Source organism: Octopus sinensis, unplaced genomic scaffold (genome assembly GCF_006345805.1).
Source record: "Octopus sinensis unplaced genomic scaffold, ASM634580v1 Contig09776, whole genome shotgun sequence".
NCBI classification, from domain to species: Eukaryota; Metazoa; Mollusca; class Cephalopoda; order Octopoda; family Octopodidae; genus Octopus; species Octopus sinensis.
Window position 1 is genome coordinate 21,019 of NW_021831920.1, and position 12,912 is coordinate 33,930.

The 12,912-nt window shown below is 36.0% G+C and overlaps 2 protein-coding genes across 2 annotated transcripts; both read left to right on the top strand.

The window, feature by feature from the left end:
- Positions 1–2,020: 2,020 nt before the first annotated feature.
- On the top strand, positions 2,021–3,022 carry LOC115228184 (craniofacial development protein 2-like). Its single transcript, XM_029798826.1, has one exon. The coding sequence runs from the start codon at positions 2,021–2,023 to the stop codon at positions 3,020–3,022; it is 1,002 nt and encodes a 333-aa protein (XP_029654686.1).
- Positions 3,023–3,760: 738 nt separating this feature from the next.
- Positions 3,761–4,444, top strand: LOC115228185. The gene has a single exon (XM_029798827.1). It carries the CDS (start codon positions 3,761–3,763, stop codon positions 4,442–4,444), a length of 684 nt encoding a protein of 227 aa, XP_029654687.1.
- The last annotated feature ends 8,468 nt before the right edge of the window (positions 4,445–12,912 follow it).

Below are 12,912 nucleotides of genomic sequence, written 5' to 3' on the forward strand. Positions count from 1 at the left end.
AAAATATGCCTCTTTGACCGATACCTGCTGCTTCATTCCCCTGGCTTTCGAGACCAGTGGGATAATTGGACCCAAAGCCCTCCAACTCCTCTCAAAGATTGGTTTAATCATCTCGAGGAGGAGTCACGACAGTCGCGAACGAGCTGGCTTTTTCAGCGGATATCGTTCGCGATATTACGTGGAAATTACATGTCCATCCGCTCGGCGACTCATCTAAATTAGTTAACATCTCTATTTTACTTGTTATTTTACCTTGCTAAAAAAATCAAAAAAAATCCTTAGGTTACGTGAAAAATAATAGTGAATATTAAAATCAGTGACAACTACATCTAAATCAAAAAATACAACTTATAGGAAAAAACAAATCGATTTATGATAATGGACAATCGGCATATTTTAAATAAGGAATGATCCGAATAAAATAGGGAATGAGGCATATTAAATAGCAACAGTTATGTTTGAATCCTTATACAGTGACTCCTCTGAAATTGGCCATTTTCGGTTCCACGTGTTTTTGTGGTCAATTCGAGAAATGGCCAATTTGAGAAATAAAACCAATCTTTTGTGTAAATAAATTTTGAATAAGAACAACTTTTATCCAGAAAATTTTAAGTAATTAAGCATTATTAATGTTCTTTAAAGTAGAATTGGATGCCCATCTGCTTTTTTGAGTTTTAATGACATTTTCCTTATAGCGCCTTATGGATGTAATCAATTGAACTTCATGTTCGTTCTCAATGTTTTTAGGAGCTCGTTTTCAATTTTAGTTAACTTAACCACAATGTCTTCTTTGTCAATTGAATCATTGGATTCTACTTCAGCTTCTACTTCTTCTTCATTTTTTATATTTTCAATATCCTCAACGTCTTGAAATGTATCATTTTCAGAATATTCAAAATTAAGAAATTCTTCGACTTCTAAGGGATCAAAAATGTCAGTTTTTTCTACTGCAATATCTTGAACTTCAACTACATGATTCTTTTTGAATGGGTTGCTAAAATTCCGAAAACAATTTAATATCGTTTTTTCAGACACATCTTCCCAAGCATTTTTACGAAAATTACAGTATCCTTTAGAGTTAACTTTTTGTAGGAACTGTATACTGAAATATTTTGCTGTTCCAACAAATCAGTCAAATACATTAACTTGTGTCGAGTAAAATGTTGTTTTAAATGTTTTTATTATACACAAATCCATAGGTTGAATAAGACCAGTACTATTTGGAGGAAAAAACAATATTTTTATGTTATCCAAATTTGATGGAACACAATGTGAAGGACAATTGTCCATGAGAAGTAAAATTTGCTTTTTTTCATTTTTGAGATGGTAATCAAAGTTTAATAGCCAGTTAGTAAAAATTGTTCCTGTCATCCAAGCTCGTTTTGAGCTATAATAATCAATGAAACATTTATAGTCATAAGATTTAAAGCATCTTGGCATTTTAGGTTTCGAGATCATCACAGGTTTCAATTTATGATTTCCACTCATATTTGAACATAGCATAATAGAAACACGATCTTTGAAATTTTTATATCCTTGAAATCTGTTTTTACAAATATTTCTTCGAAGGAATCAGCTGTAATACAATCCCGTTTCGTCCAAGTTATAAATTTGATCGGCATTATAACTCTTTGATATTTCTATGAATTTTTCGATAAATAAGTCGACATCTACTGGATCATTAGTTCTCATTTCTCCATGTAACTTGGTCATTCGAAAACCATGCCTCTTTTTGAATTTATGAAGGTATCCATTTGAGTTTTTAAAATTATCCAGTTTTAATTCAGCTGCGAATAAATTAGCCTTATTTGAAATTAAAGCATCATTAAGAAAGCCACCTTAATCATAAATTAGTACAAATTACCTTTAGACTCAATCGAATTTTTTTGTTGAGGTGGCGACGTACCTCTCTTGCACAATGTCTAAAACACACACAGTACAACCGGACAGGCTATCAATTCTATCCTTTAACGTTCGTGGACTATGCCAGACCTGGAAACAACAAGCACTCTGTAATGACATGGATAAATATCGTGCGGACATCGCCTGTCTACAAGAGACCAAACAAAAATCTGGAATGGACCTAACCTATGGAAATTACCGAATGATCTTTTTACTCTCCGACTGCAGACACTATGGACAAGGTTCTGTGATTCACAAGAGGCTCGGTGTCAAACGCTGGTGGAGAATTACAGATAGGATTTCAGCAATCCAAGTACAAATCGGCGGTAAAGGCAGGCCTAATGCAGTCGCAACGGTCATTAACGTATACGCCCCGCATAGTGCCAGAATCGTCAACGCTCCTGAAGAAATCGATGAATTCTATGAGGTACTGACCCGGACATACCTATCCTTACAATCGTCTACCCTCCTGCTCGTCGTCGGCGACTGGAACGCCAAGGCTGGCATCCGTCGAGGCACTGAAACTTTTATTGGACGGCACGGAAGAGGATATAGAAACCTCCCAGGAGCCCTATTGGCTAATTTCTGTAAAACACTCGGGCTATTCCTATGCAACACGGCCTTTGATCACCCTGCTCGGCACAAGTCTACCTGGACTGGCAGGAGACGTGGTGAAGACGGGAACTATGTGCCGATCTACAACCAAATTGACTACATTGTGTGTCGCCAAAGAGACACATGGGTTCTACAAGACTCTCGTTCTTATGGGGGCTCGGTCGTTGACAGTGACCACAAGATAGTCATCGGCAGATTCAATCTGAAGAAATTATATGTGCTGGACAAAACAAATCGTCAATTCCCTCATAAATCGGACAGATACTTGACAGAAAAACTGGCTTCCTCACTATCGACTCGAAACCTCTATAAATCATCCATCGATGAATCCCTTAAAAACATGGAATCTGAACTTATGCCTTCAGCCGCTTGGAAGGTAATGTCAGCCAACATTCACTCGGCGGCAAATAAATATGTTGGAAAGCAGCCAAAAATACGCACTCTATCGGGCTGTGTCACCCGGATGCTCTTGCCTTGTCAGTTGTGCAAAAGGAGCTTAAGCTGAGGACTGAGAACACCAAAGATATGGATACTAAACTCGCACTGAAAGGCCGGCGTGCCGCCATCCAAAAACAAATAAGACCCTAAACCTCCAATATGGCCGGGATATCCTGGCTTCCCGTCTTGGAGAACTGGAAACCCTCAAAGATAATGCACGCACGTTTATGGCTTTACGGTTGCTTAAGAGGAAGAAAAACCGCCCCAAACTTCGACTCCAAACCAGTAATGGGGTTCAATGACTTTCTGAGACAAAGTCAATGACTTTCTGTCACCGAGTCACAGCGGGTTCAAAGAAGGACGTTCAACCGCAGATGTCTTTGAGGCCACCGATGGCGGTGTGCAACCCACCAAGATACAAAAGTGCCACGAGAATCCTGGGTATCGATATGTCAAGAGCAATCCATCGCGATCTCCTCATGAGGGTTCTACGGAGTTTCTTAGATGAAGATGCTATCAGAATGATACAGGTCTTATTGGCAAAAACGGACCTCACTGTTCGCCTTGGGACAACGTCGTCCAGATCCTTCCCAACAAATGGGGAACCCCCAAGGAGACTCTCTCTCGCCTCTGTTATTTGTGATCTACCTTGAGGCTGCTTTACGAGAGCTGAGAGGTCTATATGACAAGTCAATAACTGAAGTGATTTTACGCTGACGACGTCGACTTTGTGTCCAATGACAAATCCGCCCTACTCAGACTATTGGAGATTGCACCGGATAAACTTGGAGAATGGTTGTTAATCATGAACACGGACAAGACTGACGTGGTCGATGTATCACGCTCAGAGATCCCAAACTATGGAAAAATGAGACTTTCGAAGAAGCTTGGCTCTCTGCTTGGAGACCGAGAAGACATCATGCGGAGAAAACTACTGGCCGCTGTTGCTCTAAAATCCGTCATGAAAGATTGGCTACGATATTGTCCCGGGAAACCATCACTACGCTCTAGAATCTACAACGCTTTTGTCAAACCGGTACTACTGTACAACTCATCTACATGGGGCATCTCTGACACCGAACTAAAGAATCTTGACTCGTTTCACAGAAAACAGCTTCGCGTCCTAAATGGCCTGCATTGGCCTAAGAAAATTAACAACTCATCGCTCTACAAACTCAGTAACTCGGTGCCAGTCAGCCAGGACATCATAGATGGCCGCTGGAGGCTCTTCGGACACGTCCTGAGAATGGACCCGTCCTCACCTGCTTACCAAGCCATGGAAGAGTACTTTCTCTCGGATAGCCCAAAGTTTCGCGGACGTCCCCGCACAACACTGCCGGTTGCGCTGGAACACGATCTGAAACACGTGGGCAAAACCTTGAAACAATGCGAGGACTTGGACGAACTGCGATGGCTTGCACAAAACCGCAGAGGATGGCAAACGATGGTTAAGAAGATTGTATCGTGTGTGGCACGTGTGGGGATATAACTCTTTCCTTTCCTTGTTTATGTTCCTACGGGAAGTGATAATAATAATACTCAATCGAATCCATCCATTCAACTAACATAGCATCAAGCTGTGGGAACTTGAGTCTATGCGCATTTTTTGAAGATAGATTTTACACTCTTTGAGAAAAAAATCTTTTTTCAAAATAATATTATTAATTGTTTTTCTGGAAATCTTCTTTTTAACAAATGGGAAAATCTATCAGCCAAATACTGACATAAAACATCTTCATTTTGATTTTTATAAGTTAAAATCAGTATTTTTTGATAAAAAGTGAGACGAGTATAATTACCACGAGAATTGTTCGAAGACATAAAATAACTGAAATTTTATTAATTTGCAAATTATATAAAATATATTTTAAAATTTATGGTCAATTTGAGAATTGGCCACTTTCAATGGAAATTCGAATTTTTCTTAGATAATTTTATAAGTGTGGTCAATTTCAGAGGTGGCCAATTTCAGGAGTCACTGTATAAAGAAAAGGGAAAAGTAAAAAATGTAGTGTCTGATAACAGATTAATAGCTAATCATAAGAATTAGATCGAATTCCAAATGAACCTAGATAGTTACTATGAATAAAGTTAAAACGCGTTACGAGAATTATGATTTCCATATAACCCTTCTCCGTCTTTTTTCCGATAACATAGAGATCAATTGTTCGCTTGACAACAATATATTTGTTAACATCAAGTCCACCATACACTGGATACTGCCGAACATTGGCATCGTTGTCCTGTATATAAATTAATTTGACGTTTGAGACCTTAAAAGCACAGTCGTCCCAACATTGATATTTTTTCATGTATCTCATTTTTACAATCATTTTTTGTCAACAATAATTAAATTTTCTAATTCACTATCTCGTACCTATGATAATTCCGTCAAAACACAAGCTAAAAGTTGCTCCGTTTCCCCTGATTTATAAAATTTATGAAATCATCTCGTCAATTGTGTTATACCAAATAGCAACTCAAGATAGTTACTTAAATCACAATATTTCTGTAATGTCAATAAGGTAGTACCATAGCAGTTATAAGTATGATTCTCAATATATTTGTACTTTAGAAAAACTAACGATACCCTACTTAGAATTACACCTTAAAAATTGATTGCTCACCTACATTGGTTGGAATGAATATTCCTTTAATGATCTCTTGGATTAGAAACAAAATAATAAAAATTTTTAACACCAAGACCACAGGAAAAAAAATTTTGGAGATATCCTTGTCGGATGCTTCTTTTGCATTTGTACGTCTGAGAGTTAATATGTTTACTTCTGGAAGAGGAAAGAGGCAATCTTACATTTTCTGAGTTTTCCAGCGTTTATTTTCAATTCCCAACGACACTGGAACCTTAAAGGTATCATCTAGCTATTGCTAGACGCTCAATAAATCTTTTATAAAGAAAGGTGGGTAACAGGGAAGCAACTTGTCGTTATTCCTGGTTTTTAAAAAGTTGATTAGTTAACAACAGCTAAAGTCTCAAACTAATATAAATTCTGTTGTGTATTGAAAGGATTTGTAAAATTAAATTCTATCGAAAAAACATTTTTTGGCTGATTGAAAAATAGACAGTCTTTGTAAATTTTAGGTAATTTATTTTTTTATTAATGAAGACAATAAATTTTAAGTTATTTTTAAGTTGTTGAATTAATTTTAAACTTTTTACTGAAATGGATTAACGCAGAATAGTATTGAAACGCCCAAACTTTATGTACGGAATCATCTTGGATTCGATTCCGGGTCAAAAAACTCACATAATAAATGAGATAATTCCCAATTCGCCTGCTGAAAAAGCTGGTTTACAGGTTAAAGACGTCATTTTAAAAATTGACAATATAAATGTTAAAAATAAAGTTACAAAGATATCTGTAACAACTCATTATGAAATGTGAAAATAGATTTAATATAGAAGTAGAAATGAGTTCTGAATATTCAGAAAAATATTGAAAATGCCAGAAGAAATAAAGTTTACCAATATTCAGGTAAATAAATTTAGCAATAATGCAGTGTCAAAATCACAAAAATCAGACAAAAAAAGTTCAAATTAATACAAGAACGCGACGGCGATATTTTGGATGAGGGTAGAATCTAAAATTCTACGAAAAATGTTAAAACTAATTAATCTTTATAACAATTACTCGATTGTTACTTTCTACTATTTGATATATAATTAGCTTAGAAAACAACATATTTTTGTTATTTGTCAAATATTCTTTGCTTTTGACAATCAGGGCTTTTTCAAACCCGATTCTTCACTATTGTCGTCTATTAACTACTAAAAGATGACTCATTTTTAATTTTTTTGAATGGACTTTATATTAAATATCCTTTTTATTCTAATTCTATGTAATGGAAGCAGTCAATATTATCAAAATAATTAAATATAGCTAAAATCCCTGACATTACAGTGCAAGGATGTGACATCGCCATTTAAACTAGACTTGCAGGAGTCTTAAAGGATTCTTATTTTTGAATTGCTTATAAAATTAACTTAATTAAAAAATAGGTAAGAAAAAGTTGAAATTAAAGTCGACCAAAATTAAATGCAACACGACTTTTCATCCAAAACCGGGAATTAATTGTCACAGTCCAGACGTGAGTCACGCCGGACGTGAGTCACTTTTTAAAAATTTATAAAAATAAATAAAAAATAACTAAATAGATATACCTTACTCCAATTATACCATATTAGTGTTTTTTATGTTTTTTTGGATAAAAGTTCATATTATTCACCCACAAAAAACAAACATAACGCATTTTTGACCCGACATAACGTTTTATCGATAACTTGAATTTTGTTTATTTAGAAAAAAATTTAAAATATTAAATGTCACAGTCCAGACGATACTTTTATATCACCAGAAATCATATAAGGAGCGGCATCTGAGATTAACAGATAAAAATTGTCACGAATAATCTTAATTTCTCTAATGACGTCATTATTATGTCACGAGCCTAGGTTGTTACCGAGCCTAGGTCGTGACATTTCACTTATTTTTCTATAAAGATTAAAAATTAATTTATCGCTAAGCCTAATAAAATTATTCTTAATATTTAAAATTTTTTTTTTTTTTTTTTTTTTTTATAGAAATAAAACAAGACAAAATTACAGATAGCTAAGTTAGTTAAAGGCCTCACGAGACACCCGACCAGCCGCGCGAATGGCGAAGACGTTCCTCGGATCACAGCAATCGACAGACGTTCCAGGAGCCAAGAAAACTCTCTTGGATCGTGACTAGTCCTTGAAATCCGTCGACCGAGCGAGCGAAGGAAGCGGAGTGTCTGGGACCGAAGATCCCGGAGGACTCCAAGGCAATTGGAGTAAAGAGCAGCGAGTTGGAGGTGGCCGTACTTGAGAATCTTCGCGCTCCTCGGCCTGCCTGGAAGCGTGCCCAGGATGGCGGCGGACAGCGCGAGATTTCCCAGCGAGAACGTGTCCGAGCAGGTAGAATCCCAAATAAGGGATTTCCCCTGCTCGTAGGGGAAGGTGGACATGCCGTCAGGGCGTTTGCCATATTTAAAATTAATCTATTAAATATTAAAACAAAAATATCTGGACGTGTGTGAACTCCTTTTCCAATCAGAACATCAAATTATGTATCGAGAATCCTGGAGCCCCGTCTGAACGGGCAGAGAAGAGAAGCTGAGAAATACGCTGGAATGGGAATGGGAGAGTGTTTGTCCCCCTGGCTGTTGAGACGTCAGGAATACAGGGGCCTTCTACTCGGACCCTACTCCAGCGCATTGCCTCATTAATCGGAAGGGTTACGGCGACCCGTGTGAGCACCGGTATTTAATCGAACGAATATCTATAGCCATAGTCAGAGGCAATACTCTGGCTATCTGCCAATGACTATTTCTCTTTTGGTTTACATAAATAAAGATAACTAGAAAAAAAAATATCCGGATAACCATACATCTGTAATTGTAATATATATATAAACGCGTGCTCGTAACTAAAATCTCTTGGTCCCGGGTTCGATTCCCAGAGGCTGCCTGTGCCGGAAGCTCCGATCGGGTTTGACGAGTGACGCCGTCATAGACATCTCACCATACACGGACTCCGCATGGAACGGATCTCCGGATGGGATGTTGAGCTTCCTAGTCTTCTTCAGCCACACGCCCAAAAAAAACAGTTAAAAAAGACAAGAGAAAACTCTCCCACCTCGGATTAATTAGAATTAATAGTTACTTGTTCTCTCTTGCTCTTGTTCTTGTGTGGCTGGCACAAGTGAAGGCTCAGGTACATGCGTGCCTCTGTCTTCGCGGACGTGCCGCTATTATTATTATATAAACTCGTGTTTCTTCTGTGTTACTTATGTCGCGTTCTTTTGTAAGAGATATGGATGAGTATCGATTGCTAGAAAAAGTTTTAAATGGACAAAATATCGAAAATCAATCGAGACAAAAAGTTTACTGCCTTAAAAAGAAAGCTGAAAAGTTCATTTTAATCAATGGAAGAATATACCTCAAACAGCCGTGTGGAAATCACAAATTAGTGATTTCGACGGACAACGTTGACAAGATGAAATTGGTGGCTAGCCAAATTCGTTTTGCATTGTGGACATAACACTCTCGAGAACATGTGCCATGAAAGATATTTCACTGTAAAACGACAAATAATCCGAAAAATTGTTGCCGATTGTGAAATTTGCAAATTTTCAACTCCCTTGAAACTAGGGGATGAAGAAAATCACGTGATTGCCAATCGTCCCAATGAAAAATTCCAGATGGATTTAATTGATCTGAAGATGTATCAATTTTTTGTATTATATATTAAAGATTTAAACAAACAAATAAACTATAGCATGGCTTTTAACGGTTATTGACGTCTACTCGAAGTTTGCATTCACTCGAAACCTAAAACATAAAAGCGGAATTGACGTTGCTGAAAATTTCAAAAAAATTTTTCTACGTTTTGGACCGTGTCAATATTTGCAATCGGATAATGGAACTGAATTCAAAAATCCACATGTCACTGCCTTGTGTGTATGTTTCAACATTCAACAGATACACAGTAGGCCAAACAATCCGAGAAGTCAAGGCATCATCGAGCGTTTTAACCAAACGGTTACGAGGTCGCTATCTAAAATGATGGCTAATGATGAAGATAAGTGTTGGACGAAGTATATAGATGAAGCTGTTTATTTTTATAATAAACAGCTTCACTTGCACTCAAAAAATTTGAAAGTCCATACGGAGAAGTTTGTACAATAAGTGAAATCCTCCCGCATAATATGGTCAGAGTTGAAATGGACGATGGAACTACTAAGAAGACACTTATGAAAAGAATTAAAAAAATTTAAATAACATAATTTGTCTTGATTGTTTTGTTAATAAAAAAAATTCAAAACCTAATTAGCAGAGAAACATTTATAACCGAACATTCAAATAGACAAAATTTTCGAATAAAAATACATTTTCTGCGTATTTTTCTAATTTAAAGCATTTTGAATTTTTCTTATTTGAAAAAAATAGCAATTCATAAATTAAAATATTATTTTTAGTTAGGAAATCGTTTTTCAAAAATCACCGATTACATAATTAAAATCTCTAAATAACCTTTGTAATTATATTTTGTCACTGGTTTTATAGCCCACCGGGTTGGATAACCCACCATCGAAAAAACTACCAAAAAAACATAAATATAATCTAAAAATCATCAGAAAATATAATTAACTTTAATTTTCTTCTTTTTTATTATTTTTTATATTTCTGCCTGTTGCATAAATCACACACCATTCATTTGTACTTTACATTTTTAAAATAAATAAAATTTTATTTATATTTAATGGGAGTCAATAAAAAATAAGAATTAATTCATTTAAAAAAATCAAATTTTTAATCAGATTTTTTTTAATCTACTTAAATGCACGTTTGATACTGTTTCTCCATTATCTTTATTAATAGTACACGTAGTTTCAAATTTTTCTGAAACTGTGTACTTATTTATATCCAGTTTGTCATATAATGGGTATCTACGGTTACCAGGGTTATCATCCCTGTCGTGTTTCAGCAGCACTGTATCTCCAATTTCAATGTCTTCTGCGTCATATTTCCACTTACGACGTTTTTTCATTTTCTCTCCAGCTTTAACAAGGTTTTCATGCACTTGTTTCTCAGTTCTTTTATCGTCATTTTCAAAATAATTCGAATTTGACTCATCAGTGATGAGTCATCACTTAGTTCTGGATTTGTTCCGTCGAACATTAACAATGCATTTATTTGATCTTCTGTTCTCCTTGAACTCTTTCCCATTGTCTGTTTGCAAGATAAACGGGGGTCGGATTGAGAAGAAAATCTTTTTTAACTTTTTTGTTTTTTTATCAAAATATTTATTTCTTAAAAGAAAACAGAGAGAAAAGAGAGTTAACAAGAGGACTTCCCCGCCTCGTAGATGGAGAAACAGTTTCCACGTACAATGGCAAGGGAAATCCTCTGAAAGAGCCATCCACATTACGCCTGAGGTATCCACGGCGATCGGGGTAAACAGATAGCGTTCCGAGAGATTGGTGTACTTTGAAATCGTTAATTCTTCTGCTCTGCTTTCTTGTTATTTCTTCAGCTGATTTCGTTTTTGCAAGTTGTACCACTGCAAATTTGGAAAAGGAGTCGATTACAACAACCGACTAAAACTTATTCAAAAAAGACCCATCCATAATTGCTGTTAAGGTTTGAATAGCTCCTTAGATCCACTAAATCTACAATCAATAATTTTTAACTTTAGCTCACTTTCTTCTAGAGTAAAAAAACGCAGTTTTTTATTTCTGACTTTATATACGTTTTTTCAGAAAATTTGAAGCAAAAACGATTTTTAAGCGTCCTGAGCCTTCTCCTTTTCTCTTATCGTATATAGTAGTGGTGTCATCAAAATTTTTTATTTCATTAAGTTGGTTTGTCGTTAATTTCAAAAGAAACATATTCTAATTGAACTTTATTGAACAACTCTACTTATTTTCACAGTTTTTAAACTTTATAATAAAAAGTTATAGTTTTCACGCTAAAATATTTAAAAAAAAAGAACAATAAATTATTAAAATAATTAAGAAAATCATTTTTTCCAATGAAATTAAATATATGAAAAATATTATTATTATAAAATATGTCAGTAGGTGGGTTATCCAACCCAGTGGGCTATAAAACCGGTGACATATTTTAATACTGTTTATTGTTATTTTGATTTCTTGTTCTATTTTTTTGTTCACTATTGTCTATAGTGAATATTGTACTGATTTAGGTATTACCCTGATACTGTTCATTACCAAATTGAAGAGAAACGGACTGAGGCAGGACCCTTGCGGCATCCCCCTGTGGAGTTTGATGTTCCTGGAGTGATAGCCGATTCGGACACGAAAGAGTAACGGTTTGAGAGGAAGCACTGTACCCAGAGGAAGACCTCTTCCGTTGGTTTACAGAGTTGTATCCTTTCCATCAGATCTCGGTGCCAAACTCTGTCGAAAGCCTTCGAGATGTCTAAGAATACGAGAGATATAATTTCTTTGAATTCCATTGGTCTCAAGACTGAGGACTGCATCGTCAGGAAACAGTCACTGCAGCTCCGTTCCAAACGGAAACCCCATTACTGAGTGAGCAGAACGTTCTTCTCTTTGGCCAGGAAATCGAGGCGCTTTGCCATGATTTTTTCCATTAGCCTTGAGATGGTTGTAATAAGGCTTATTTGACGGTAGCTCGACTTTCAGGTTTCTTGATTATCTGGACCTCGTAGTTCATACGACTGGTTTTTTGAGAGCTTTGACTCGTTGACGACAATAATGTCAGGATAAACGCTGTTTATCATCTTAAAGAAGTCGTTATGCCGTTTTTAATAGATCGGGCATTCATAGCGATGATTTTCAAAGGGACTATGTTGCTGATTTTCTCCCTTCTAGCAGGATCTTTTGCAGTAAGTTCTTGATGAACTTGATGGATATAAGTAATCTGGGAGTACTTGAGAGCTCAGCAGGGAAAATTCAAAAATCGGGCATGCTGAAAGTAATTCTTGGAGAATCACACGAATTGAAAAGTTAGCAAATACAAAACTGAATGGATTGAATTTGTTCAAACCAATTAACGAGCACGCTCTCTCATTGTACAACTATCATATTGGATTAATCGATATCGAGACATTTGAATATGAAATGGTGGACGATACGATTTGGGCAAAATTAACAGAATACAAAATACACCTTCGAACAAATAGAGATTATACCTCCCCCGTAACAATCTTGGAAGAGGATTGAACTCAATCTCTTTCCTAAGTGAACGGATGCTTTTTGGATTCCTTACGGACTTAAAAAACCGAATTTGTATCTGCAAAAAAGCTTCTCGATTCTTCAGGCCTAAGTGCTGGAAAAAACTCATCTGGCCACTATTGAAGAATACTTGAAGCATAAATATTTACTTGAAGGATCAGTTCTACTCAACAAAAATTTTACAAAATCTTGC

Coding starts and splice junctions, on each gene's coding strand:
- LOC115228184 (XM_029798826.1), top strand. CDS start 2,021: ATGGATAAATATCGTGCGGACATCGCCTGTCTACAAGAGACCAAACAA.
- LOC115228185 (XM_029798827.1), top strand. CDS start 3,761: ATGAACACGGACAAGACTGACGTGGTCGATGTATCACGCTCAGAGATC.